We start from the raw sequence: 25388 nt of genomic DNA, 5'->3' as shown, positions 1-25388 counted from the left end.
CCATGCATTTTGATACTTAGCCTACAAAAAATAGGCTAAATAATTAGAATTAATGTCACACCTACTTGACATGAAAAGCTTGCTACAAAACCTGTTAGAACACCAGAAAAAGCAAACACTGAAAATGCTCATTTCTTTTTTTCCATATTTTACAAATGTACTCCACTTAGGGATTTTTCCCACAATACACTTGTATATAGTTATCTTAAGCCTGGACCACAGTTATGACCTCAACAATAACCCTGGGCCTTAACCCTCTACTCTTCAAAGTCATCGTGGGGCTAGAACCAAACTGGTATCACAGTACATGAATCAGTCACAAATTTTAACCTTAAAATGCAAGTACATCTAAATTTCGAAAGGAAGAGTCTCTGTATGCTGGTCTGTTATCAACAGAAGGTTCGTAAACTTAACAGATACGAAATGTAATTATTTCCAACAATAAATGCAAAAATTACAGTGTCAGCTGTTATTGATTACGGCATTTATCTGTTATCAACAGAAGGTTAGTAAACTTAACAGATATGAAATGTAATTTTTTTCAAACAATGAATGCAAAAATTACAGTATTAGCTTTTATATATTATGGCATATTTCTGTTATCAGCACAAGGTTAGTCAACTTAACAGTGACAAATTGTAATTTTTACAAAAAAGTAAATGCAAAAATTACAGTACTGACTGAAACGGCATATTTCTGTTGTAAACACAGTGCAAGAGTATTTAACAGTGGAGTAATGTATTTTTCCCAGAAAAAAGACGCAGACATTACAGTTTTGACTGATACATTTATTCACAGTGTTTCGCTGTTACGAAAATTGTATTTTATCGTTTTAGAGTTTATAAATTTTTTTACTGTCATAGTTTTACAGTTTTTTTTTTACCATAAAATCTACAGAAATTTTTTGCAGTGCACAAAATAAAACCTAATAAAATTTACCAGAGCCATCTTGAGCCATCTTTCAGCTGCTCAAACTACCACCAACTTTGGTTGAGAGAGGTGGAGGCAGAGCCAGATCCTCCTTAGAAAACACACAGAGTCACAGAATTCTGCTCTGATCCAGAGCCATTTACCAGCGGGAGGAGAGCTCAAAGTTAATTTTTTAAAGTTTTGACTCAAGAAAGTGGATTTATTTTCACTGTTGCTCCTCAACCTGTCTGGAGGAGGTGCTGACCTCTACTTTCAGGTGTTATAATGTAATTAGTCTTTCTTCATCTATGTTGACTACTGGCTGGAGCAGAAATTTACTTTATTTAATGAATGTACGGACAGGAGAGGTGGTTAAAAAGAGAGACTGGAGGGAAATAACAGAACGAATTAGATTCTCTGGTGATTGCTGAGTTCAATCAGAGGCTGAACTGAACACCAACACATAGACACACACAAGATGCTTTCCTAATTGCATTATGCATACAATTGGGACATACTACTAGAATAGCCATCCTGGTATTTCTGGCGTACTGCATTTGACATACTATATATTGGGACATACTAAATCTTTCTATGGAATAATTTGTAGTATGGGTATTGGAACACTGCCACATCCTTGGTGTCTTAATGTAGTGCATGTACAGTTCGCCTCTTTATAAATGCAGGGAGCTCAAACAGTAACACGCACGTGAAGCTAGCAAAACAAAGAATAGAGACCCCAGTGGCTCCCAATCTGGAATCTGAGGAAGTTCGGATATGAACACATATTTAGAGAGTGTGCCCTCATTCTCTGTCTGGGATGCCCTTTGTCCAAATAGTTGTTGCTTTAATTAATGTTCAAAGTTGCATATATCCCTTTAAAAAGTCCAGTTGTTTCACTTTGAAACAAATTTGAACATTTTGTCTTTTTTTGTAAGGAAATAAAAAACCATTTTGGTTAAGGTTTCTTCCTTTTTCAGAGCACATCTTTCGAGTGTGTCTATATATTGAGCTTAAATAAACAGGTTGAGTGTAGTTTTGCGGCATAAATGTGTAACATTTGCAAATGGTGTGTGTGATCTGACACGTGTCTTTTGGCTGACTTCCTTCATTTTCAGGGCTGCTGCTGTGACCTTGCCTTTCCCCTGCTGCTGGCTTCATATTTATTTATTTATTAAAGGGCCTCATTTATAAAACTCGCTTACGTACAAAACGGGGCTTGAAAGTTGTGTACGCAACTTCCTACACAAAGGTTGTGATTTAGAAAAATAAACTTAGCATGAGAATGTGCGCACCGGTACGCCAAATTTGATGTTTGCGTACGAACATTTTGGAGAGGGGGAACTGGCGGTGCAGATGTTGAGGTGGTGAATTGAAGCCAGATTTATCTCATACATTTAATGTCATCACATATCAGACTTATAGACCCGTGTAATCATAAACACCCAAGTCTGCAGTGTTATAGATGTGTTCCTTTAGTGGGCCTACTACTGTATGCACAATGTTCATATATCATACTTCCATCTTCAAATGATACAGAGCAGTGGATGGCACTGATGGATTAGTATTAATTGTGACAAGGTGTGTAACAATCATTCAACTTGCTGAGTAAGCATATAAATAGTGCGGTGACACTCGTGCGTAATGCTGCACAATGGATGCGCTGGCACTGCTGGAAGATCACGCAAATGGTAGGATCAGGATGGAGAGAAGTTTTAGGGACCACAGAGATTTCCTGGCCCATGATGATGACTGGCTAATAAGCCGATTTAGATTCCCTAGAGTGGTGCTCTTGGATCTATGTGCTGAACTGGGCCCAGTGTTAGATAGACCCGGTGCATATCCAAGTGCTGACCACTCTGGGGTTTCTGGCAACTGGCTCCTTTCAGCGGGAATTAGCCAACAGGTAAGTGTTTGATATGATTTATAATTAATTATAATTATATAGTGGTACATTGTCTGTCCAAAGCCCCTTTTTGGTATGATATAATTCAGTTAAATTATGTCCTTAGGTCTGGGATATCGCAGCCATCCCTCAGCGCCATAATGCCAGTCGTTTTGGATGGCATTATAAAAATGACCAGTTGATACATCAGGTTTCCTTACACTGTGGGTGGACAGGCCAACATTAAAAGGCAATTTGCAGCAATGCCCGGTTGTAATCGGTGCAATTGACTGCGCTCACATTGCTATAAGGGCTCCGAGTGAAAATGGATTTGCTTATGTGAACCAAAAAAATGTGCATTCACTCAATGTACAAATTATTTGTACCTCGGACATGATCCGAATGTAGTGGCACGGTGGCCTGGATCAACACATGATTCATTCATCCTGACGCAGTAGTGTAGGGAGCAGGCTGCAGGCAGGCGCTGCACGTGATGGCTGGCTCCTGGGTAAGTACATAAACACCATTGTATAGATTCTACCCATTAAAGCCTGATTTATAATTACTCTTCTGTTATACCTTGCAAGTGACAGTGGCTACTCCCTAAAGCGCTGGCTCCTCACCTCCCTTCACCAACCCACAGAGCACAGAGGAGGTGCGCTTCAATGTGGCACACTCTTGCGCACGCTCCATCGTGGAGAGAGCCATCGGCCTCCTCAAAGGTCAGTGGAGGTGTTTGGATGTCTCGGGGGCAGACTGCTTTATCAACCTATAAAGGTCTGTAAAATAATAATGGCTTGTGGAGTTTTGCACAATGTGACACTGGGGAATGCTGTTCTCCTCCTGCATGGCCTCCCTCCCCCTACACCACGAGGACCCCGATCCACAACCACCTCCCCGACATGAGGAATTTCAGCAGTGAGCAAGGCTCTGTGAAGGTGTCATGTGGCATTTTAAATAAGACAGCAAGTATGTTTCATTTTTTAACAAGATCTTTAATGGAGCTGGCAATGTCAGACATGACCTCACACATGTTGCCCATCACTGTGTGTATTTGCTGGAGCTCGTCACAGACTTCATTAATGGCACTGATGGTGTCTCTTTGTGTTTGAAGGACAGCGTCTGTCAGGACCCGGCCACTTCTAGGTGCGCCATGCGGTTGGGACGTACTGGTGCTGGGGACAGTCAGGCCTGCAGCCACAGTGCCAGGACACGCCGTGCCCGGAACCTCCTCGTCACCCACCGCTTGTGACTGGGACACAAAGAAGTCAACTACCTTTTCACAAATCTGTTAAAATATTTACTTAAATAAACAGATAAAACTGTACTTTACCGGTCTCCTCTGTGGTCTCTGCCAAATCGGTGTCTCCTTCCTTCTCTGAAACTATGCCGTACACGCTGGCTGTACCAAGAATCGAGGCTATCTTGGTGTCCAGCGTCTTTCTACTGCGCCCACCAGTAGCAGATGCGCTGTGACGGTGCCATGCCACTTTCTTCTTGGCCTCGACCTTCACATCCGACCACTTCTTTTTAATTTCTGCCACAGATCGCTCTGTGGCACTGGAACGACAACGTGCTGCCACTCTTTTTTTTTTCTTTCTCTGTCTTAAGTGTCCTCCGTGAGTTCATAGTGACATCCACGTCGTACAGCCACGAAGAATGCACTGACACTCTGAGGGCTGTATGTGAATGAACCACCTGTCCATTCCAGACATCTAAAACACATTTTGAGAACCCCAAATGTGTGTTCGATGACTGACCAAGCACTGTACCAAGCTGCCGTCTTGTTGAAGGCATGATATATGGTGTCATCAACCACGTTTTCAATATTCAATATTCAATATATCTATTTGTCCCGCAAGGGGAAATTACAATTTACAGCAGCACCAGTAAAAAACAGCAAGTGTATACAAGAGTGTAATAAAAATAGACATTATCTTAAATTATAAATTGTATTTGAGGACTGTTATGTACAGGATGAATTGAACAGATTATTGCACCATTTATTGCCCAGATTATTGTACAGATAATTCAATGCATTCAGTGGATAGCTGTTATCACCTAGCGGCTACCCATCCAGAGGGGTGTCCCCCTGAAAGACTGCAGGGATGCTAGAATTCGCCAGGATGAACGAGTCATGTGCCGATCCAGGGAAATTGGCATACACGTTTGTCACCACGCAATTTGAGTCACAGATCACCAGACATCCCTGTTTCACCTGTGTACATTCGGTCAGGTTGAGTGACCATTACGTGTGCCGAACGCGCTTGCCATGTGGTCAGATGAGATACTGATCAAAATATATAAATTTAGGTCTGACTGTATGTGCTGACTCAGATAGTTGCATTGAATTGTGGCTGTTGCTAATTATTGATTGCAGTGGAATGCCAGACACTGTGGAAACCTGCCTGGGGGGTATTGGTGATGTGGGTGTAGACTCGGTGCCGGTTTTTACGAAAATCTACTTGCCCAGCAGTGTGCTGCTGGCGCACAGAATTGACCAGGTCTGGGGTGGCGAGCTTTCAGTGCACTTTTACGCCGCCGGCGTGGACCGAAATGGACCGAAAATCCAAATCCGCCAGCTGATTATGCCGACACCTCCCCCTATTGTGCAGCAACGCCCATCCTGGTGTAGCTCTGTGCGCCTCGGTTTACCAAAATACCAAGCACGCTGCGCGGCCGCCTGCACTGCACGAAAATACCACTGCGCGGGGTGCACCAGCAGCGGGGATGAAAATAGAGCCCATTGTCTCTATTAATTCCAGAGAGTTTGTTCAAAAATGGTTTCTGTCACTGTTGTGTCATCACTCGTTCAAATGTCGCCATTTTTGTCATCGGCTCAACCCATGAAAACAACATGAGTTTTGTGAGATGATGATTATTTCTAGTGCCTCAATATTACTTTACATCCTGTTTTTGTGGCCAGACAAACCCATAAATACTTTCATTCATTCACAATTATATCATCCAGTACCATATCCAGAATACATAGGGACCTGATCAACTGCAACAGCTTATTTAGAATGGTAATAATATTTTTCCATAGGTGCTCATTTTGACTAATATGTTTGGGGTAGAGTAGCTTCTGTTTATAAACTGAGACTGTGCTTCACGAGAACAAGTATGCCATGAGACAACAAACTTTTTCCATCTGTCCTCTGCAATTTTATCACCCATATCTTTTTCTCAGCTTCTTTTCAAATCTTCCGGGGTACATGTATGAGTTGAGTTAAGCCCATAGAATTTTGAAAATCTACAATTTTTATGCCAAGCTATGTGGAACAACTTGTACACTTTTAATTTCATTATATGACTTCATTCCATTTTCCCTAAACAAGTCACTAAGATTACAGTTTTCTTGCCTATCAATAATTTTTGAATCAAATCTTGTTTTTACAGGCAAAAGTGTCAAACTATTTTAAAAGGTTGGGTAGAAAAGTTAAAGGTAGCATATATGAAATAGAATGAATCTTGAGAGAGATGATCATCAGCCAAATGAATCCCACCTAATTAAGATATATATCTTGAATATCATGGATATTGGAACTGGATAGATATTAGTTTGCATTATTTTTTCCATTCCTGGAGTTTAATCCTTAAATATGTCAAACCTGACGGCATCCACTTCAATTGCCACGACTTTTAGAAAGATTCATGGCCTCTGATGTAGCCCAGTAAATCATGTAACCAGAGATTTTAGAAGACAAATCAATAATGGAAGAGATCAAAGGTACTGCTCTAGTGGGATTACTTGAAACCAAAAGATATCATCAGCATATAAAAAGCTTGTGTTGTTCCTGTCCCATGTGAATCCCTTTAATGACTTTACTTTCACGCAAAGCAATTGTCAAAGGCTCTAAAAACAGGACAAATATCTGTAGTGAACCCTGTCTAGTGCCGCAACTAAGTGTAAATGGTGATATGGTCATAATTCCATTAGTAAGAACCATTGCCATCTGTTCTAATTATTTCCTTACCCTATTTCTCTCCATCCCCTGCCCCCCTCCTTCTCTGTTCCTGTCTTCCACAGCAATTTGGCAAGATTTTAGACGTGGAGATTATTTTTAATGAGCGTGGCTCCAAGGTAAGTGCGCTGTAACCATACATTCAAGAACACTCTTTTACACATATGATTTTCCAGCAAACAGTATTCGTCCCTTGCCCTCCTTTTCTCTTGCAGTCCTCCACTCCTCTCACTTTCTTCACAGCCCTCTTTACTTTTGGCTAATAATATTTGTGGACTTATCAGTGACACTTACCTGCAGGCGGCTTTTTTATCTTAGTGGCTTGCCATACATTGAGACAGACTAATAACTACCACACTATATATCCCGTTGTCCTTATTTGTCTATTTTTCAGTTGTTTTTTAATTTTGTGTTGCATGTTTATCTTTTACCTTGCTATTGCTATTTAGGATTTTGAGCGGTATGCTCTGCACCAGATGTAAAATGTATAACGATGTTGTTATACACCTGATAAAAACCCAATAAATAGTTTAAAACACACACACACACACACACACACACACACACACACACACAAAAAAAAAAAATACCTCTAAGTACTATACCAAGAATGTTTGACCACATGTAATTGGTTAGTTTGAGTAATTGGATATTTCCCAATCAGACTAAACTGTGAACACTACTGGTTCTAAAATATTTTATTGCCATTTGCATGGAGATGTTGTATGTGTGCTACAGTTCCCTTTGATTAGGCGCTACAGCAATTTCATTTCTAACAAAAGATTTACATATTAATTTAGTCTTTACCAGCTAAGACATTCTTAAGGCTTTTTGGTTCAATTCATCAGTGTCTAAAGGTAGCTTGACTCAGAGCTGTGGAATAAGGAAGTTGCAATATTTTCTGAGACTTCTGTCGTAGTAGGAGAGGACAGAAGTGTCATGGGGCAACCAATAGTTCCAAACACTGAATAGTTCCACCACTGAATCCCATTTTCAATATTCCTCAAACTCACTTGCTGGTAAATTGATGAAACAAATGCTTTTTTTGTTTTGTTTTGTTTATGCCAGAGGCGGGGTACACCCTGGACCGGTCGCCAGTCGATCGCAGGGCAACACACAAGGCAAACAACCATTCGCACTCACATTCACACCTAGGGGCAATTTTAGAGTCACCAACTAACCTAATGAGCATGTTTTTGGTCTGTGGGCGGAAGCCAGAATACCCGGAGAGAACCCACGCATGCACGGGAAGAACATGCAAACTTCACACAGAAAGGCCCCGTCCGGGGATCGAACCGGTGACCTTCTTGCTGTGAGACATGCGCCCAACCTGCTGCGTCACCGTGCCACCCCTCAACTAAGATAAGATAAGATAAGATAAGATAAGATAAGATAAGATAAGATAAGATAAGATAAGATAAGATAAGATATACCTCGTCCCACAGTGGAAAAATTTCAGACAAAATGGCTAGCTTGTATCTAGTAGAGTTGTTCCTTGGCTAATTCAGTCATTACACACATCATTTGTTAGACAGTGTGACAGTGTCAGGTGATAATTTAGCAGCATAAATGTGGATGATCACAGCAAAAAAAAAAAAAAGAAAAAGAAAAAAAGAAACTGCAGACAGCTACTTACTTCCCAGACTTTTCTGTTGAACTGTCCGTCAAACCATGGGACAACGACTTTGATGACCTCACAAGCCTGTCATCTACAAAGGATCCAAAAGCAACAAGGTATGTAATTGTCAGAAAAAGCTCTCTCTTTCCTTCAAAATAATAATACGTGTATGTATGTGATGGGACAGTTCAAATGCTGTGGCAGAGATAGAAAATATCTCACAAGACTGCATGGCCTTGTGGTGCTACCAGACTTGTCACTGAAAACAACTAAGACGATTGTCTTCTCTCTCCTTTGCCCTCCAAACAGTCTGATGTGCCAGCTCCTTATGTATAACCACAAAACTGAAGTCATATTTTTAGTAGTAGTTAGATGGAATACAATAATGGATTTAAAGTGCACAACTCAACTCCTCATGTTTATGACTCCCTGTGACAAATAATGCTGAAAATACTGGTGATTCCAAATTTCTCTGAAAAGAAGCACATGTACGCTGTTCCTTAGGTGACACTTTGAATTCTCTTCTGACGAGTCCTCTGAGAACAATGGAATCACCAGTGTGAGATCTTTCATCTATCAGTCTATTGTCTGTAAGGAAAAGTATTCACATAAAACTAGAACATCTGTCTACATCTGTCTAGCATTTTTATAGCACCAAATCACAACAGAAGTTATCTGTTGGACACTTTCCATAGCTGGTACAGGCAAAGCTGTTTTATCTACAGAGACCCAACAATTCCCTCATGAGCAAGCACTTGCAGACAGTGGCAAGGAAAAACTTCCTTTTAACAGGCAGAAACCTCAGGCAGAACCAGGCTCTGGGTGGGCGGCCATCTGCCTTGACCAGTTGGGTGAGACAGAGAGAGCAAGAGAGAGAATGAGAGACAGACAGTGACAGTGGATGTAATAATAGTAGTAGCAGTTGCAGTGGATGTCAGGCAGGGCCCTAGCAGGAGACATAGCTGTAATCCACAATCCAGATTCAGCCACTATCAGTGGGAACCTGTAAGACAACAAAGCACAGAGACTCCAGGGAAGAAGCTTAGTTAGTGACACACTGTGATAGGACATGAAAGCATGCAGATGGAGAGGGAGAGAAGAACAGTGGAGCTTGGTGTATCTTTGGAGGTCCCCTGACAGTGTAATGCTATAGCAGCATAGCTAGGGGCTGGTCCAGGGCAAGCCTGAGCCAGCCCTAACTATAAGCTTTATCAAAAAGGAAAGTTTTAAGTCTACTCTTAAATGTAGAGACAGTGTCTGCCTCCTGAACAAACACTAGAAGATGGTTCCACAGGAGAGGAGCTTGATAGCTAAATTCTCTGGCACCTGTTCTTCTCTCTGAGACTTCAGGAACCATAAGTAAGCCTGCATTCTGGGAATGCAGTGTTCAAGTGGAGTAATAAGGTACTATGAGCTCTTTAAGATAAGATGGTGCCTGACCATTTTTGGCTTTGTAAGTAAGAAGGAGGATTTTAAATTCTATTTTGAATTTTGAATATTGGAGAAATATGATCTCTCTTCCTTGTTTTTGTCAGAACATGTGCAGCAGCGTATTGGTGGATATTTAGCAATGAATTTGGGCAGCCTGATGGTAAGGAATTGCAATAATCCAACCTGGAAGTTATGAATGCATGGACTAGTTTGTCTGCATCGTTTTGAAACAGAATGTGCCTGATTTTTTGCAATGTTATGTAGGTGAAAAAAGGCAGTCCTTAAAATTTGTTTTACATGGGAGTGAAAGGACATGCCCTGATCAAAGATAACTCCCAGATTCTTTACACTGGTGCTGGAGGCCATCGCAATGCCATCCATAACTGCTATTCAATCAGAAAGTGAGTTTCTAAGGTGTTTAGGGCCTAGTATTATAATTTTTACCATCAGAAAATTGGTCATCCAGGTCTTTATGTCCTGAAGACACACTTGTAGTCTAGTTAACTGATTGGTCTCTTCTGGCTTCATTGATAAATATTAATATTAATACATTTATTGTGTGCTATCTGATAATGTTCCCTCTCGGAAGCATATATAAGGTGAATAGAACTGGTCGAAGCACAGAACCCTGCAAAACGCCATAGCTGGCTTTAGTGAGCACAGAGGAGTCATCATTAGCTGAGCTTAACATGTACAAACTGAGAGTGATCTGAACAGTAGGACTGAAACCAGTTTAGCGCAGTTCCCTTAATACCAATGAAGTGTTCCAGTCTGCAATAAGATACCATGGTCAATGGTGTCAAATGCAGCACTATGATCTAATAAGACTAGCACAGAGACAAGTCCCTGATGCAATTAGAAGGTCATTTGTAACTTTAACCAGTGCTGTCTATGCTATCATGCACTCTAAATCCTAACTGGAAATCCTCAAATAAACTATTGTTGTGTAGAACGTTGCACAGCTGATTAGCAACTGCTTTCTCAAGAATTTTTGAGAGAGAGGGGAGGTTGGATATAGGTCTATAGTTGGCTAAAACCCCTGGATCAAGAGTAGGCTTTTTAAGTAGAGGTGGTACGTAGCCTGTTGATAGACAGATTGATCATGTCTGATAAGGAAGAATCAATTAAAACTTCTTTAAGCAGCTTAATTAGGATGGGGTCTAGAATACAGGTTGATGAGTTTGATGACAAAATAATCGAAATTAGTTTTTGAAGGTCGATGGGTGAAAAGAAGTCTAAAACAGCGACAGGTTTAATAACACTTTCTACGGTTTCTGTGTTTGAGGACAAAACAGTACCTGTTGACAGCAGGAGGTGATGAAATCACTTCATCACTTAAGTCTTTTTTGGATGACGTTTAATTTTATATTATTGCAAGATAACACTTTTTCTGTCTGTTTTAGGAAATGAGAGCCATGCCATGAACAGTACTTTTCTGAAATTCCTAATTTTCAGTTCTTGTTGAGTCAGAAATATAGAAGCTCAATTACATGTTTTTTTTACTGAGGTAATTATTGCAGGTGGTGTTGGACTGAACTACATTATATTGAGACGTGTTTCTTGTCCTCCCTATTTGCCTATATGCAAATACAGCAAATCCCACAATTGTTGATGACTGATAAATTGTTTTTGTGTTGTTAGTTTTGTTATTAGGGAGACTGCTTGTCATCAGATTTGTCTATATGGTGCTGCCTGACAGTGCAGCCTGACTGCTGCTGCTGCTGCTGGAACTGGTGCCAGGGTTCCTAATAGAGAGGAACACACTCCATGTCCACAATGTCTGAACCCTTGTAATTGGAAGAAGGAGAAGTTTAAGTGCTGGGCTACTCTACAGGTGCAAGGTTGGTTTCGGATTTATACAGATAAACCAATATGTATTTGAACAATGACAATTTTTGGTTGTTTTCGCTCTGTAATTTGTTCATTGAGTTTGAAATGAAATGATCAGAAGTTCAGAGTGTAGACTTACAGCTTTAGCATGACGTTATTTATCATTTGTTCATCAAATTCAAAGAATCTGCAAACAAGAACCACACATGACCATTTTACATAGGTTTATAAAAGCTTGTCTAATATATTTTGGTGCTCTGAAATTAGTAGTCTGTAAAATGGCAATAATGACTGGATGGTTCACTTGATGCATCTGAAAATATCCAAAATTTAAGATGAGTCTGAACTTCAAGTCCATAGTCATTATTTAATTAATATAGATTCTGTACTATCGTACCAAGCCAAAATAACATACCTTGTCAATGCCAAAATCCATATGGACCTAACTTTAGGCATGCAAACTTACTTCTTAATCTCAACCTCATGAAAATGTTTGGGAAACATTGGCTTTTGATGTGTATTTAATCTATGTCCTGTATTAACCTTAACACTGTTTCATCTTTCTTTACCATTCCCAATTCTGAACATCGGTGACAGGCTCAACTCGACTCAGGAACTGGTCTCCTCTGGATCCTATGACATCGTCTGCTTCTGACAGTGAAAAGCCCTCAGCAAAACATTCAAGAATCTGTAACATGTGGTGTGGAGTTTGAATGTTTTTTTTGTTTGTTTTTTTGTTGTTGTTTTTTTTTTGCCGTCACTGTTTGAATAAGCATTTGACTCTAATTCTTGTATGAGTATCTGGAAATGTTTAGAGCAGTGATCACCCAATGACATTTATTGAGTGCTCACAGCCAGGTGAAAAGATTAGCTTCTTCATGCCATCGTTGTCTCTGTGTAGGAAGTTCAATGAGTTTCTGTAAAGATATCTCATTCAAGGGAAAAGGAAATCAACCCACTCCCTGGATATATTATATAATAAAATGTTTTGTTGAATGCAGTTAGTTGCCTTGTTTACTTGCGCTTTTGGCCAAACCTCTTTGTTGGCTTAAATTGAGCAGTTACCGGCATTCATCGATATTCACCTGTACATGTTTATGTGCTTAACACTCAGATGTAAGTAATTACCATGACCAGAGAGGCACAAGAAAAATATTCATGCATACATACTGTAAATCAGAGGTGGAAGAAGTATTCATCATTTACTTAACAATACCTGAGTGTAGAAATATGCTTTTACAAATAAAAGTGCTGCATTCCTTTGTAAAAGTACAAAGATATTTGCATCAAAATACACGGTGCAAAAAGTAAAAATGCTCATGACCCAGAGTGGCCCATTTCACTATTTTACTATGTTTTACTATATATACTGCTGGGTAGCTTGTGAATTTCACCCTGGAGATAATCTTATGCATAATATTACATTATAATTAATTTGTTGATTAGATATTCATTGATTTGCAATATTTGCATCTGAAAAGTAGCACTTTAGTTACTTTCCACCACTGTTAGAAATGTACTGTGCATTATGGGAGAAGTCCACCTTCCCTTAATAGAGAAAAGTGATTAATGTTATCTCTCCAACACTACCCAGAAAAAAATTCTGTGTTGAATAGAAGTTGGGTCAGTGACACGTAGTAATACACAATTATGCATTAATATTGACTAAAAATTACTGCAAATACAGTTGCTGCTGCTGTCTGTCCTGCTTGAAACCATCCTAACAGGTTGACAATGACTGTTTGTTTGGAACTGTTGAGAGCTACATGAACCACGTGACCATGTGGCAGCCAGATCAAAGTGTTGCAACTCTCTTATTCAATGTTGCAGGCTCTACTTAGTAAGACATGTTGAAATATCATAATAGGTTTACAAATAGTTGATATAACCCAGTCGTCGTAGCGTATATGCCATACTAATAATAAAGTTTATTCACTGATGATTCCTAATCACTCCTCAAAAAACAGAATAAGTGAGTAACATACTGAACGTGACTCTTCAATGTAGAGTGCAGGGGCTCACTGAATGGTTTGATGGAGATGAAGATGATATTCATTAATATTGGAAAAACCTTTTATTGTATTTTCTTTAGGACTCAAGTATGCAGACCAGAGATTAAGTAAAATTGAACAAAAAGAATGTTAACAAGTATGATGAAACGAAAAACGCACTCAAAAGGAATGGAAAACAAACATGAAAACGAAAGCCCACTCAAACAAGTGTAAACAAACTAGAAAACAAATGGAGCTCCATAACATGGGTTGAGGCAAGGCACAAGCGCTGATGAGGCGGGCAGGCACTGAAACAAAAAACACGCACTAAGTGGCAATGCAAACAAAACAAATCCAACAATGACATAAAGAGCACAAGGAGAAAATGGTGGGCACTGAGTATCTGAGTAACTGTGTGGAGTTTGCATGTTCTCCCCGTGCTCACCTGGGGTATCCTCCATAAAAATACCCCCACTAAAAACATGCAAGAAGATCGCCACCTGACCAATGGTGACAAACGAGAGATGGGTCCCCGGGTGCCAGGTGACTGGCAGCCCACCGCTCCTGGTCTGCCGTGGAGGAAGGGCTGACCATGGATGGGTCAAAAAGCAGGAAAAGAATTTCACAGATGCATGGCGTGTGCAGTTTCCCCCTCAACTCTGCATGTTGTGTGTACAATTGTGACGAATAAAGGAATTCTTCTTCTTCTTCTTCTTCTTCTTCTTCTTCTTCTTCTTCTTCTTCTTCTTCTTCTTATTCTTATTCTTCTTATTCTTCTCACACTTGCTAACAAACAAGAAAGCCACAAATGATTCAGGACAATCTGGCAACAGGTAACAAAACAAGCCTCCACTTTATCCTGTGCCCTAATCAGGCTGATGCATGCCAGGTGCGCTGCTGACAGGGCGAGGCCAGCTCAGTGCAGGACACACTCAGCATAGACAGACAGGGGAACAGACAGACAGCCAAATAACACTAGGGAAAAGGGGAAAAGAAAAAACTCAGAACACACAGGTTAGGGGATTGTAACAATTTATTTCAATACTGTCTTTCTGTTTATTGTGGAAAGTATTGATCGTCAGATGTTTTTTGAACTGATGTAACTGCAAATACTCACTTAAAGACAAAGATGAGCGGCAAGGCGCTCCTTCCTCTCCCATGTGCTCTGCTGCTCTCCCAGTTGACACAGCACATGCAGTTTGGCCTCTCTCCGTCTTAAGTCCCTTAATGTGTCCTCTGTGAGTTGATAGTGACATCCACGTCGTACAGCCATGTTGTGTAAAACGCAACATGCCACACAGAATGCCCCGACACTCTGCCCCCACATCAGGACTGAGACACAGCCAGGCAATGTGGACCAGAGCAACACAAATTGGGGTACCATTATTTGACTAGTTACCACCACTTTACTACTGGGAAAGTAGAGGCCTGTGTGTATTTTTTGCCATCTTTGTATTAAAAGAGTTTTGTGAGTTTTTGAGCTTTGGTCTCAACACCCTTAGCAGTTGCTAGTTGAGCCAAAATGAGTTGTAATCGATAAAAACATTCTCTTGTGTTTCAAAGCAGCTTGTACTGTGGTTATAGTGCGAGACATGAGCAGAATAAAAATGTATCATGGTACATGAACTAAAATTTGGAAACAAGCAACACAGAATATATTTCTTCCCTAGTATAATTGTTTTATATTTAGTCATTATTTTCTCACATGCAATACTTCGATACAACTTTTAAATAAATAAATACAACCTATGTTTAACTTTATTGTCTTCTTCATGATTTGTAGTTTTTGACTCTACACTTTGTTTGTTTGTTTGTTTGTTTTTATACTAGACTGATTATGTAACTTCTTGACCACTTGGACCTATTTTTATTATTGTTGTTGTACACTATACAGTTGCCTTTTCCAAGTATATGACACCTTCAGAGCTCCTGGAGCTTCATCAAATAATAATAGTGACAATAATAATAATAAATTTTATTTGGAGGCGCCTTTCAAGTCACCCAAGGTCCCCTTACAGAAATAAAGCAAAAAGATCACAAACATCATTAAATCAAAACAGCAACATAAAAACAAGTGAAGTGCACAGTGTCCAGTTAGAGGGAACATGCCAGTTTGAACAGGTGAGTTTTGAGTTGGGATTTGAATGATTTGATGGAGTCTGACTGTCTGTTGTGGGGGGAGGGAGTTCCAGAGTCTGGGTGCTGAGCAGCTGAAGGCTTGAGAACCCATAGTAGTGAGGAGTGACGTGGGGATGGTTAGCAGTCCAGCAGAGGTTGAGCAGAGGGTGCAGGAGGGGTTGTATTGTATTCATGAAGGAGGTCACAGAGGTAAGTGGGGGTGAGGTTGCGGAGACCTTTTTATGTGAGGAGAAGGTTTTTATAGTGGATGCGGTATTGTACGGGGAGCCAGTGAAGTTGGATGAGAACAGGGGTGATGTGGTCAAATGATTTGGTGTGGGTGATGATCCGGGCTGCTGAGTTCTGAATGATTTGTAGTCTGTTGATGATTTTGGTGGGGAGTCCAGTGAGGAGGGCCTTGCAGTAGTCAATGCGGGATGTGACAAAGGAGTTAACCAGGATTTCAGTGCTGGATTGGGACAGTGATGGGCAGAGTCTGGAGATGTTGCAGAGGTGGAAGAATGCAGTCCAGGTGATGTTCTGAATATGAGGTGCAAATGAAAGGGTGCTGTTCAGAATGACGCCGAGGCTCTTGACTTGGGGGGAGAAGGGTACAGGGAATCCATCCACAGTGATGGATGGAGCTGGGGTGTGTTGTGATTTGGTGAGGGTGGATTTGGAGCCGATGAGCAGGGCTCTTTATTGCCGTTGACCTTCAAGAAGTTCCTGTAAAAGAGCCAGTAAAAGATAAAGGTCAGCTGGGTCAGCACTGGGTTCTTTCAGGATGGGTGTGATAGCAGCCAGTTTGAGAGTACAGTACAGTACCAGTGGTGAGGGAGGAGTTAATTATGTTGGTGACCATGGGAGAAATGGATGGCAGACAGGCTTTGACAAGGGAGGTGGGAAGAGGATCAAGCTGACAGGTGGTGGTTTTGGTTTTATGGGTAAGTTCAGAGATGGTGTGTTCTGATGCTGGGGTGAAGTCGGAGAGGGAGCTGATGACAGGTTGGCCAGTGGTGATCATCCAGGGTGGATCGTTTGAGGAGGTGCAAGAAGAGGCCAGTTGTTGGTGAATGGTGTTGATTTGAGAGTTGAAGAAGTCCAGGAAGGCAGTGCACTGATTGGTGGAAATGTCTGGAGGGAAGGTTTTAGGAGACTGAAGTAGGTGGCTGACTGTTGAGAAGAGGACTCTGTTGTTACCTGTAGCAGTGTTGATGAAGTTGGAGTAGTATGAAGATCTGGCAATGGTGAGGGCGTTCTTGTAGTGATGAAAGTGGTCCGTGTACATTTGGCTGTATACAGTGAGCCCGGTTTGTACAGTAGTTCCAGTCGACGGCCAATGGCTTTGAGCTGGCGGAGGTCAAGGGTGAACCAGGGAGCAGTGTGAGTAAATGAGACTGAGCAGGTTTTCAGGGGAGCCAGGGTGGTGAGAGAAGAGGAGAGACAGTTATTATAATGAGTCACCAGGTCAGCAGGGGAGGATGCTGGGGGAGGGCTGGGGTAGAAGCTAATCAGGGTGGAGAGATCTGTGCCGTTGATATGTTTGATGTTTCTGAATGAAGTAGTCCATTGTTCTTTGGCTTTGTGTAGTTGGGTGTGAATGTCAAAAAGTACAGCATTGTCGTCAGAAATGGGGAAATCAGTGGTTAGTGGGAGTGATGTCAGTGCAGCAGATTAAGTCCAGTATGTGACCTTTGTTATGGGTTGGGAGGTTGACATGTTGTGTGATACCAAGACAGTCGAGGAGTGATGTGAAGCTGTTAGCAAAGATACTGGATGAGTTGTCAATGTGGATGTGAAGATAACAGTGGGGGACATTGCACATACAGATGTTAGTAGTGATGAGAATTTATTGAGGAAAACAGCAGAGAGTTTTGGTGGTCTGTAGATGGTAACAATGATAGTGGGTTTGGGGCCTGTGAGTTTTACAGCTAAACATTCAAAAGAGGAGTGATGGGGGACAGTGACAGCAGTGACTTTGATGTTATCACGGTGAAGGAGAGCAAGGCCGGCCCCCCTCCCAGTAGCACGGGGTTAAGTAACAAAAGAAAAACCTGGTGGGGCAGCCTCATTAAGCTGGGAGAAGTCGTTTGGTTGCTGCCAAGTCTCAGTGAGGCATAGAATGTCAAGGTTATTGTCAACAATAAAGTCAGTAATCAACAGAGCCTTATAACTGAGGGATGTGATATTCAACAGACAAAGTTTCAGACAGGTGAGTGGTGTGTATGTGGTTGCTTTGAGCAGGGGGAAAAATACACTAGGATTGACAGGACGGGCAGTGCGGGAAGGGGGGCAGGGCTCAGTGGACCAGAAGGAGTGGATGTTTGTGTTAATGTTGCGTTGAGGGTACTGAAAGTTCCATCCGGCGCCTCAGTGGATGTGTCTCGGTCGTTTGAGAATGTAGTGGTGGGGTGCAAGTTGAAGTGGAGGGGTCCTTGAGAAGGTCCGGAGACATAAAATCTCCGCTAACAAGTAACAGAGGGGCAGAGTTGCACTCGTGAGAGTCAAACAGCGCAATCCAAAGGAACAGATTAAAAATCCACATGATGAGAGATCGGCAGCGACATAGTCCAGGAATAGATGATCCAGGTGATTATGATGAAGCCACAGAGTGCGGCAGAGGCAGAGGAGTGGAGCGTGCTGGTAGTAGCTTCGCTGGAGAGACCAGTTGGACGGCACTGGGGAGTAACAGCAGGCTAGCCGCCCGGCAGGCAAACACCATCGGGGTATTGGTGCGTCAAGGAACGGCGTCCTCTGCATTGACAGCAATCCGTGGGCGCAGGTGAGAAGGAGGAGGAGAGCTGGCAAGGTGGCAGCGGACTGGACCAATCTCACTCCATAGGTTTCATGGCAGGATGAAATAGCTGCATACATGCAACAGTGTTTCCCACAGGATTTTAGGAGATTTTAGGAGTACACACACACCCAACCCCAAGGGTCTCTGACCCTTGGGGTTGGGTGTGTGTGTACGTTTTCAAGCCTGATGTATCTCTTTAGGGCATTTTGAGACCACTGAATGTAATATAAATTGCTGTATATGAACATAACAGGTTGGTATCATCCTTAAGAACATACAATGGCATATCAGGAATATTTCAAATTTAATCTTGAAAAAAAAAAACATGACACAAAGTCATTAATTCATTCACTCACTCATTGTTCATTTGTTCATTCACTCACTCATTCATTCATTTAGAGCATACAAAACTTAACATCAATCATGTGAACAATCTTCACTGTCAAACAAAACAATGAACAAAGAACACTTGCTGTCCATAACCTTGGCACATGCATGCTGCACCAATAGTCAGCTAAGACTCAGGCAGCTTGACACTGAGTGAGTTTTATAGAGCCAGTGTTTAAACTGAGGCATTTGTAGCCATTCAGCGTTCCACGACTTTTTGTGTTTGTCAGGACCTTACTGGCATGAACAAAATAATTATTCCTATAGGCACACCTCAACTACGCTGACCAACTTCCCCTTTCTCTGCTGTCAAACTCACCTGCTGTCCCTCTTTCAGGGGAAGCTGCCTCCCCTGCTGCCCCTATGTCATTCACCTGCTCCTCACTTTCTGTCCCTCTAACAGAATGAGAGTCAGCTGAAACTCTCCCTCCTGCTGTCTTAAAATATTTTAAAATGCTCATGGTCTGAAAATCAAGAGCACAAAATATTAGGCTAAGCTTGAAATGTTGGGGTTACATCAAAAAGTAATAACCTCGACAAATGATAAATTAGAGCCAACTTGCTCCTCTTGTGCTAACCCCCCTTAATTTTAATTGACAGGTGGAAAGGAAGACGATTTGGTATTGAGGAGACGAATTTTGCATTTATTCACTGAAAAATAGCTTTATGTGAGACAAGCACATCCATCACAGCAACAGCCAACTTCGAACAGGCACCTAACAAGTTTTCTTTAGCACATCATGACACCACGGAGTCTGTAAACACAAGCAGTAAAAGTGCACTGGCCATCTGAAATAATACTTTTAAGCCATAACCTCACCCCTCTTCACCGATAAGGCTGTGGCAGAGTCACTGACTCAGTGCTGTCGGATCCCTCTTTTCTTTATTTTTTTTTTCTCGCCAACGAGAGATATTAAATAATTAATTTCATGTTAATTTTTATAAGCGGGTAGAGAGAGAGCACAAACGACAGAGGGATGAGAGAGAGAAATAGCGCGAGAGGGAGAGGGAGAAATAGCGGAAAAGTAGCTAGCTACCGGGAAATCAGCACCAGGGATAGCGGAAAGTTAGACTCTGTTTGGTATGTTAGAAGTTGACTGGTGCAATGAGATCAGCAACATGGCCGACACTGCTCCGTTATCGAACTTGATACCTGCCCAAAAGAGAAGTTACACTTACCTCACACAATCTTGAAATGCCGTCCCAGCCTGCTGTCATGTATGGATGCGGTGTTGCCGGATCGCGCCAAATGTAGCAGACAGTAGGACCGTCTATGAACGCGACATGTTGGCGCTCGCGGGCTATAGAGTAGAGTAGGCTACAGCTGTGTAATCGGCTGACTGACGAATCTGGTTATTATTATTATTTTTTTTTTTTTAGGTGGGGGGGGCAAACGAGACTGTGGCGGGCCGCCACAGTCTCCTTAATTGGTGGGAAACACTGTGCAACATACGGTTCAACCATAGATGGATCCAATGCTTAATATGACAGATTTGAGCCTTTCGTCATACACCATGGAAAAATATACCATTTATCTGTGTAAATAGACCATTTTCTTGTGTAATATGTTGTACTCAAGAGGGTTTTCTCTAGGGTAGGTTGTCCACTTATCAGAAGGTTGGTGGTTTGAACCCTGGCTTTGGCAGTCTCCCAATGTTGTGCCATTAGTGTGTAAGTGTGTGAATGGTTGATGCTCATAATGAGCAGGTGGCCTAACCACTATGATACAAATGTGTGTTTGAATGGGTGAATGCCAACTTGTCCAAAAAGCACTTTGAGTGGTCATCAGAAGTAAAAAGCACTATATAAATCCATTCCATTGACCACTCTCCACTTACAGTGGGGGGTCAAGGTCTGCTGGGAGGATGGTGCCGGTCTGAGAGGCGGGGCTGAACTTCCTGAACTTTGGCAGACGTTTTTATCCAAAGTGACGTACACATGAATTTCCACACTGATGGCGCAGCATCGGGGACAGTTTTTGGGTTTGGTATCTTGCCCAAGGATACTTTGGTGTGTGGACTGCCGAGGCCAGGCATCTAACTGCCAACCTCCTGATTTGCAGATGACCGCTATACCTCCTGACCCACAACCGCTCTTCACTTGTTGACCGCTTGATGCTGAAGAAAGTTTGGAAACAGAGTTCAGGCACTGACAGTGGTATATACTATACATGAGGACCAGACAGAAGTAACGGTAAACTGTTCAGTGGTGGGAAAGAAAATCTTCATAATTGCACATACAGGCAGGATAAGGCCAATAGCGACAGCTCTTGAATGGCGAAGCCTATATGAAATAGAATACGGTAATTTAACGCTGATCGCACTGATTAATGCTGATCAGATAGAATGGAACATTTAACCTAAGGCCCTTCACAGAGGAGATTGAAGTTGTATGACACTTATCTTCTCTCCCACAGGACCTTTGCACACCACCAAAGCAATTGCATCGTACAGCAAAGGCACACACGCACACACACGCACACACACGCACACACACGCACACACACACACACACACACTGACTCGTTCACTTGACTGGTTCTCGGTGCCCAGCCATGTCTCCTCAGCGACAGTTAGTGTATGTATGTGGGTGTGTGTATGTTTGTGTGTGTGAGTATGTCTGTCTGTCCGTATGTCTATGTATGTGCGTGACTGTGTATGTAATTGTGTATCTGTGTGTATATTTGGGGGGTGGGAGGTTTCGGGTCACACTGTTCTGTAATGTTCTGGGGGTTTTTTTTGTTGTTGTTGTTTTTACCCCCTGTGAGGCACTTTGTATTACTGTAAACGTATGAAAAGTGCCATATAAATAAAGTTGATTTGATTTGATTTGATTTGACTCTTCAGATTAACCTTTTCATCACTGTGAGTACATCCCCACATACTAATGTAGCTACACCAGCATGTCTTTTAATTCAACAAAGAAAATGATCATGTGTCCAGTTCTCTTGGAAAGTGACACCTCTTGTTGACAGGCGCCATGATGTATTGATGTGGTATCAGCAACTCCATGTGTGGTCCATTCAGGGAGCACTCAGAAGAATATGTCTAAAATACTCCACTATTTCAGCATGTTTTCTTTATTGATAAAGAAACAGTATTGCTTTTTCGTATTTATGAATTGCCTTGCTTACCGGATCAGACAGCCTCATGGGCCACATGTGGTCCGGAGGCCGGAGGTTCATCCGCTCCTGGTCTATGATATGATGCATGGGCATGCGCTGGGGCAGTGTCTCCTAAGGTGGGGGCTGTAAGCCAATGCCACACCTTACATATCTCACATGATAAATTACAGGAAATGATTCTGATGTCTGCTTTGTCTGAAAAATGAAAAATGGTGGAGGCAGAGTAACCTTACAGTGTAGAAACGCATGATTACAGGTTCTAATTTAAAAACAAACGTAATGCAGAGAAATGCCTTTCAGGCCCCAGATAAATCTATTTTAAAGCTAGTGCTTGATATATCAAACTCCCGTAATATTGTTATTGTAAACGCATCATTTTGGTAAATCTAAATCCCTTGATTCAAGGTAAGCTATTTTAAAGCGAATGCTTCATTAAGCTAACAACATAACATTAGCTTTTTTCAAGGAAACGCTTGATAAAGCTAATACTTTTGAGAAAGTTTGATCCATAAGAATATAAAATACATGGAAGGTATTTATTTTTGTTTTTAACCTGTAACCATGTTGTTACGGACTCGAATCACACAGAGGCCAGGACCCAGAATGCAGAGACAAAAACTCTGGTTTTTATTGTCCAAATATAAAGTAACAAATGATACAACCAAAATCTCCACAAGGGGAAAAAACTCCTAGACTATGGCAAAAGGCGACTGAACAGAAATCTCCACTAGGGGAAAAAGGCACTAAACAAAGTTACAACTCAAAATCACCTCGAAAGGGAGAAAAACTCAGCTAGAGTAAGATAAATTAAAAATCACCTGCAAACAGGGATAACACTTGAGAAGTCAGCAATATAGAAAACTCGAGATTCAAACAACTAGAGATCAGGCGCGGTGAGACACAAAGGGCTGGACGAAAATCATCTGGTGATGAGGAGAGAGCGGGGCCAGCTTAAGAAGCCGCACGTTGATGAGCGCTGATGCGGCTCAGGTGCGTCTCAGCAGCGCAGCCGGAGAGCACTCGACCCAGCTCCCGCCTCGTTCTAACTGCTGAGAGGAGAAGTGAGAGAGGAAACACAAGCAAAAAACACAAACACAAACAGACCAAAAAAGCACAGCCATAACACGTGTCAGTTTCAAAATTTATTTAGCTTGTTTGAACCAGGAATAAGTCTTGGTTTTTGAAATGCTGGAAATATTTTTTTGCTTTTTATTCTAAAAATTAATCAAAGTAATTATTGACAGGTTAATGATCAGCAAAATAGTTGCAGCAATACTAAAATGTTTGCAGAAGACACACATTTTCATTATATTTGAAAGTGGGTTTTTTTGTCTGAACCTCTTCAACCTCTGAACAGTTTTGTGTGATGACATGAGTTTCAGCATTACACGAAAACATGCTTTGTTCTGGGCATTCAATCGATCGCAAATGGACTTTGTCAGATTGTCTTGGAAGACCTTTCGCCTCTCATCCGAGCAGGCTTCATCAGTTCATGTGCACCAGACTAGATAGGACAGCTCTAGTCCGATGAAATGGTGTTAGATTCAAGTATTTATCCTCTGAGTGAGGCCAACCCCCAAAACCAAGGATGGTATCACTCTATTGTGAGGCTAACGATCCCCCATTAAGGCAGGGTAGGGTGTGACCCTTGGGTGTCAACGACAGTCGTCTGCCTCGTTAGTGTCCCATTCTTGTCATTGGGAGGCTCCTTGAGCCATGTGTGAATGGCTTTGTTGTTTATTTTCAGAGGCTAAGTTTTTGAATCTCTTTGGAAGAGATGAAAGGACAGCATTGTATGTGGGAGATAGGTGGTGTCTCAGACCTCCCCCTCTGTTCAGAGATGGTTTTTCAACCTTGACATGGATGGCTTCTCTCACTCCTCTTTCAATCCATCTGTCTTCTCTGTCCAGAATATGCACATTTTTATCCTCAAAGGAGTGTGCATCCTCCTTGAGATGCAGGTAAACAGCTGAGTCTAGACCTGAAGAGTTAGCTCTTCTCTGTTGTGCCATGCGTCTGCTCAGTGGCTGTTTTGTTTCGCCAATATATAAGACTGTGCATTCCTCACTGCACTGGACTGCATACACCAGATTGTTCTTCTGAGTATGAGGTGTCTGTCTGCAGCACTGTCCAAGATGGCCGACTGCACGAAGTGCTGAGCTGTACTCCATGCCAAAAAACCTCCCAATTATGCCATCACATCTAGTCTGAGCAGTGATCAAAACCTGAATCAAACTGGATTTGCCTGTTGATGAGCCGATAGAGGATTTGGAAGCCTACATTGACGCATTTTATTACAAAAGCGTGATGCCCAACAACAAATCTGAGGCCAAAAACACCCGAGCTAAGCCGAGCTCAAGCAAAATGGAATCCTGTGACATCAGTGAGTCTGTATCATCCATAAAACTACAACTCAAGAAGCTTGATTTACTCAAGCAACTGACAACAGATGTCAAAGAACTGAAGCACTCTGTGGAGTTTAACAACTCACTCATCGAGGTGCTAAAGGCCGACAATGCGTCACTTCGGGCTGAAGTAAACAACCTCAAACATTTGACAGCCGAACTACAAAAAGACAACATCAACATGGCAAATTCCATTCTTGATCTGCAGTGCCGTAGTATGAGGGATAACATCATTATACACGGACTTGCAGAAACAAAAAACGAAACTCACCAGAAATCAGAAGAACTTCTTAAGACATTCCTTGTCAAAGAGTTGAAAATGAAGCCTGAGGACACCGGAGCTGTTCGCTTCTCCAGGGTGCATCGCCTCGGGAGAACCAAAACTGACCAACAGAGGAGGCCCCGTCCCATTGTGGCAAAAGTCGTTGACACAAAAATGAAGTCTGCCGTCATGTCGAGGGGCAAAGAGCTAAAAGGCTCCAACTACTCCATCAGCGATCAGTTCCCGCCGGAGATCATGAACAGACGGAGGCTACTTCACCCGATCATGGCCGAGGCGAGGAAAGCCAAAAAGAACGCTCGTCTGTTCATTGACAAGCTCTACATCAACGGTAAACTGTACAGGAACAGGAAGATTTGGAATGAGCTTGATGAAATAATAAAAATTTCACATTCCATCTCCATCTTCAAGAAAAAATTAAAAATTCAACTCCTAGCAAAGTATGTTCAATGTGCTGATTAATAATTTATATGAATACCTGTATCTTATTGCATCTATTAATTACTTTTGGTTAACATTGCTACTGTACTTCGCATCAAATCCAATGTAACCTTAATGCTGAGATTTTCTATTGTTTGTTGTGTGTCTATCTGTATGTTGTCCATATTATAAGGATATCTGGCCAATATCTTATATTCATGGAAAACC

The 25388-nt window shown here is 41.8% G+C and overlaps 1 protein-coding gene across 1 annotated transcript in view; it reads left to right on the top strand.

Annotated features, from left to right (window-relative positions):
• The window catches only part of rbfox3a (RNA binding fox-1 homolog 3a), a 340376-nt gene that overhangs the window by 245519 nt on the left and 69469 nt on the right, over nt 1-25388 (top strand). The window contains exon 4 of the mRNA XM_070990201.1: nt 6825-6878. Coding sequence (XP_070846302.1) covers nt 6825-6878 — 54 coding nt within the window. The remainder of the gene's footprint in view (nt 1-6824; nt 6879-25388) is intronic.

The sequence above is a fragment of the Chaetodon trifascialis genome, chromosome 21 (genome assembly GCF_039877785.1).
Source record: "Chaetodon trifascialis isolate fChaTrf1 chromosome 21, fChaTrf1.hap1, whole genome shotgun sequence".
Taxonomy (NCBI): Eukaryota; Metazoa; Chordata; class Actinopteri; order Chaetodontiformes; family Chaetodontidae; genus Chaetodon; species Chaetodon trifascialis.
The sequence above is the reverse complement of the archived record's forward strand: the minus strand, read 5'-3'. Positions and strand labels throughout refer to the sequence as shown.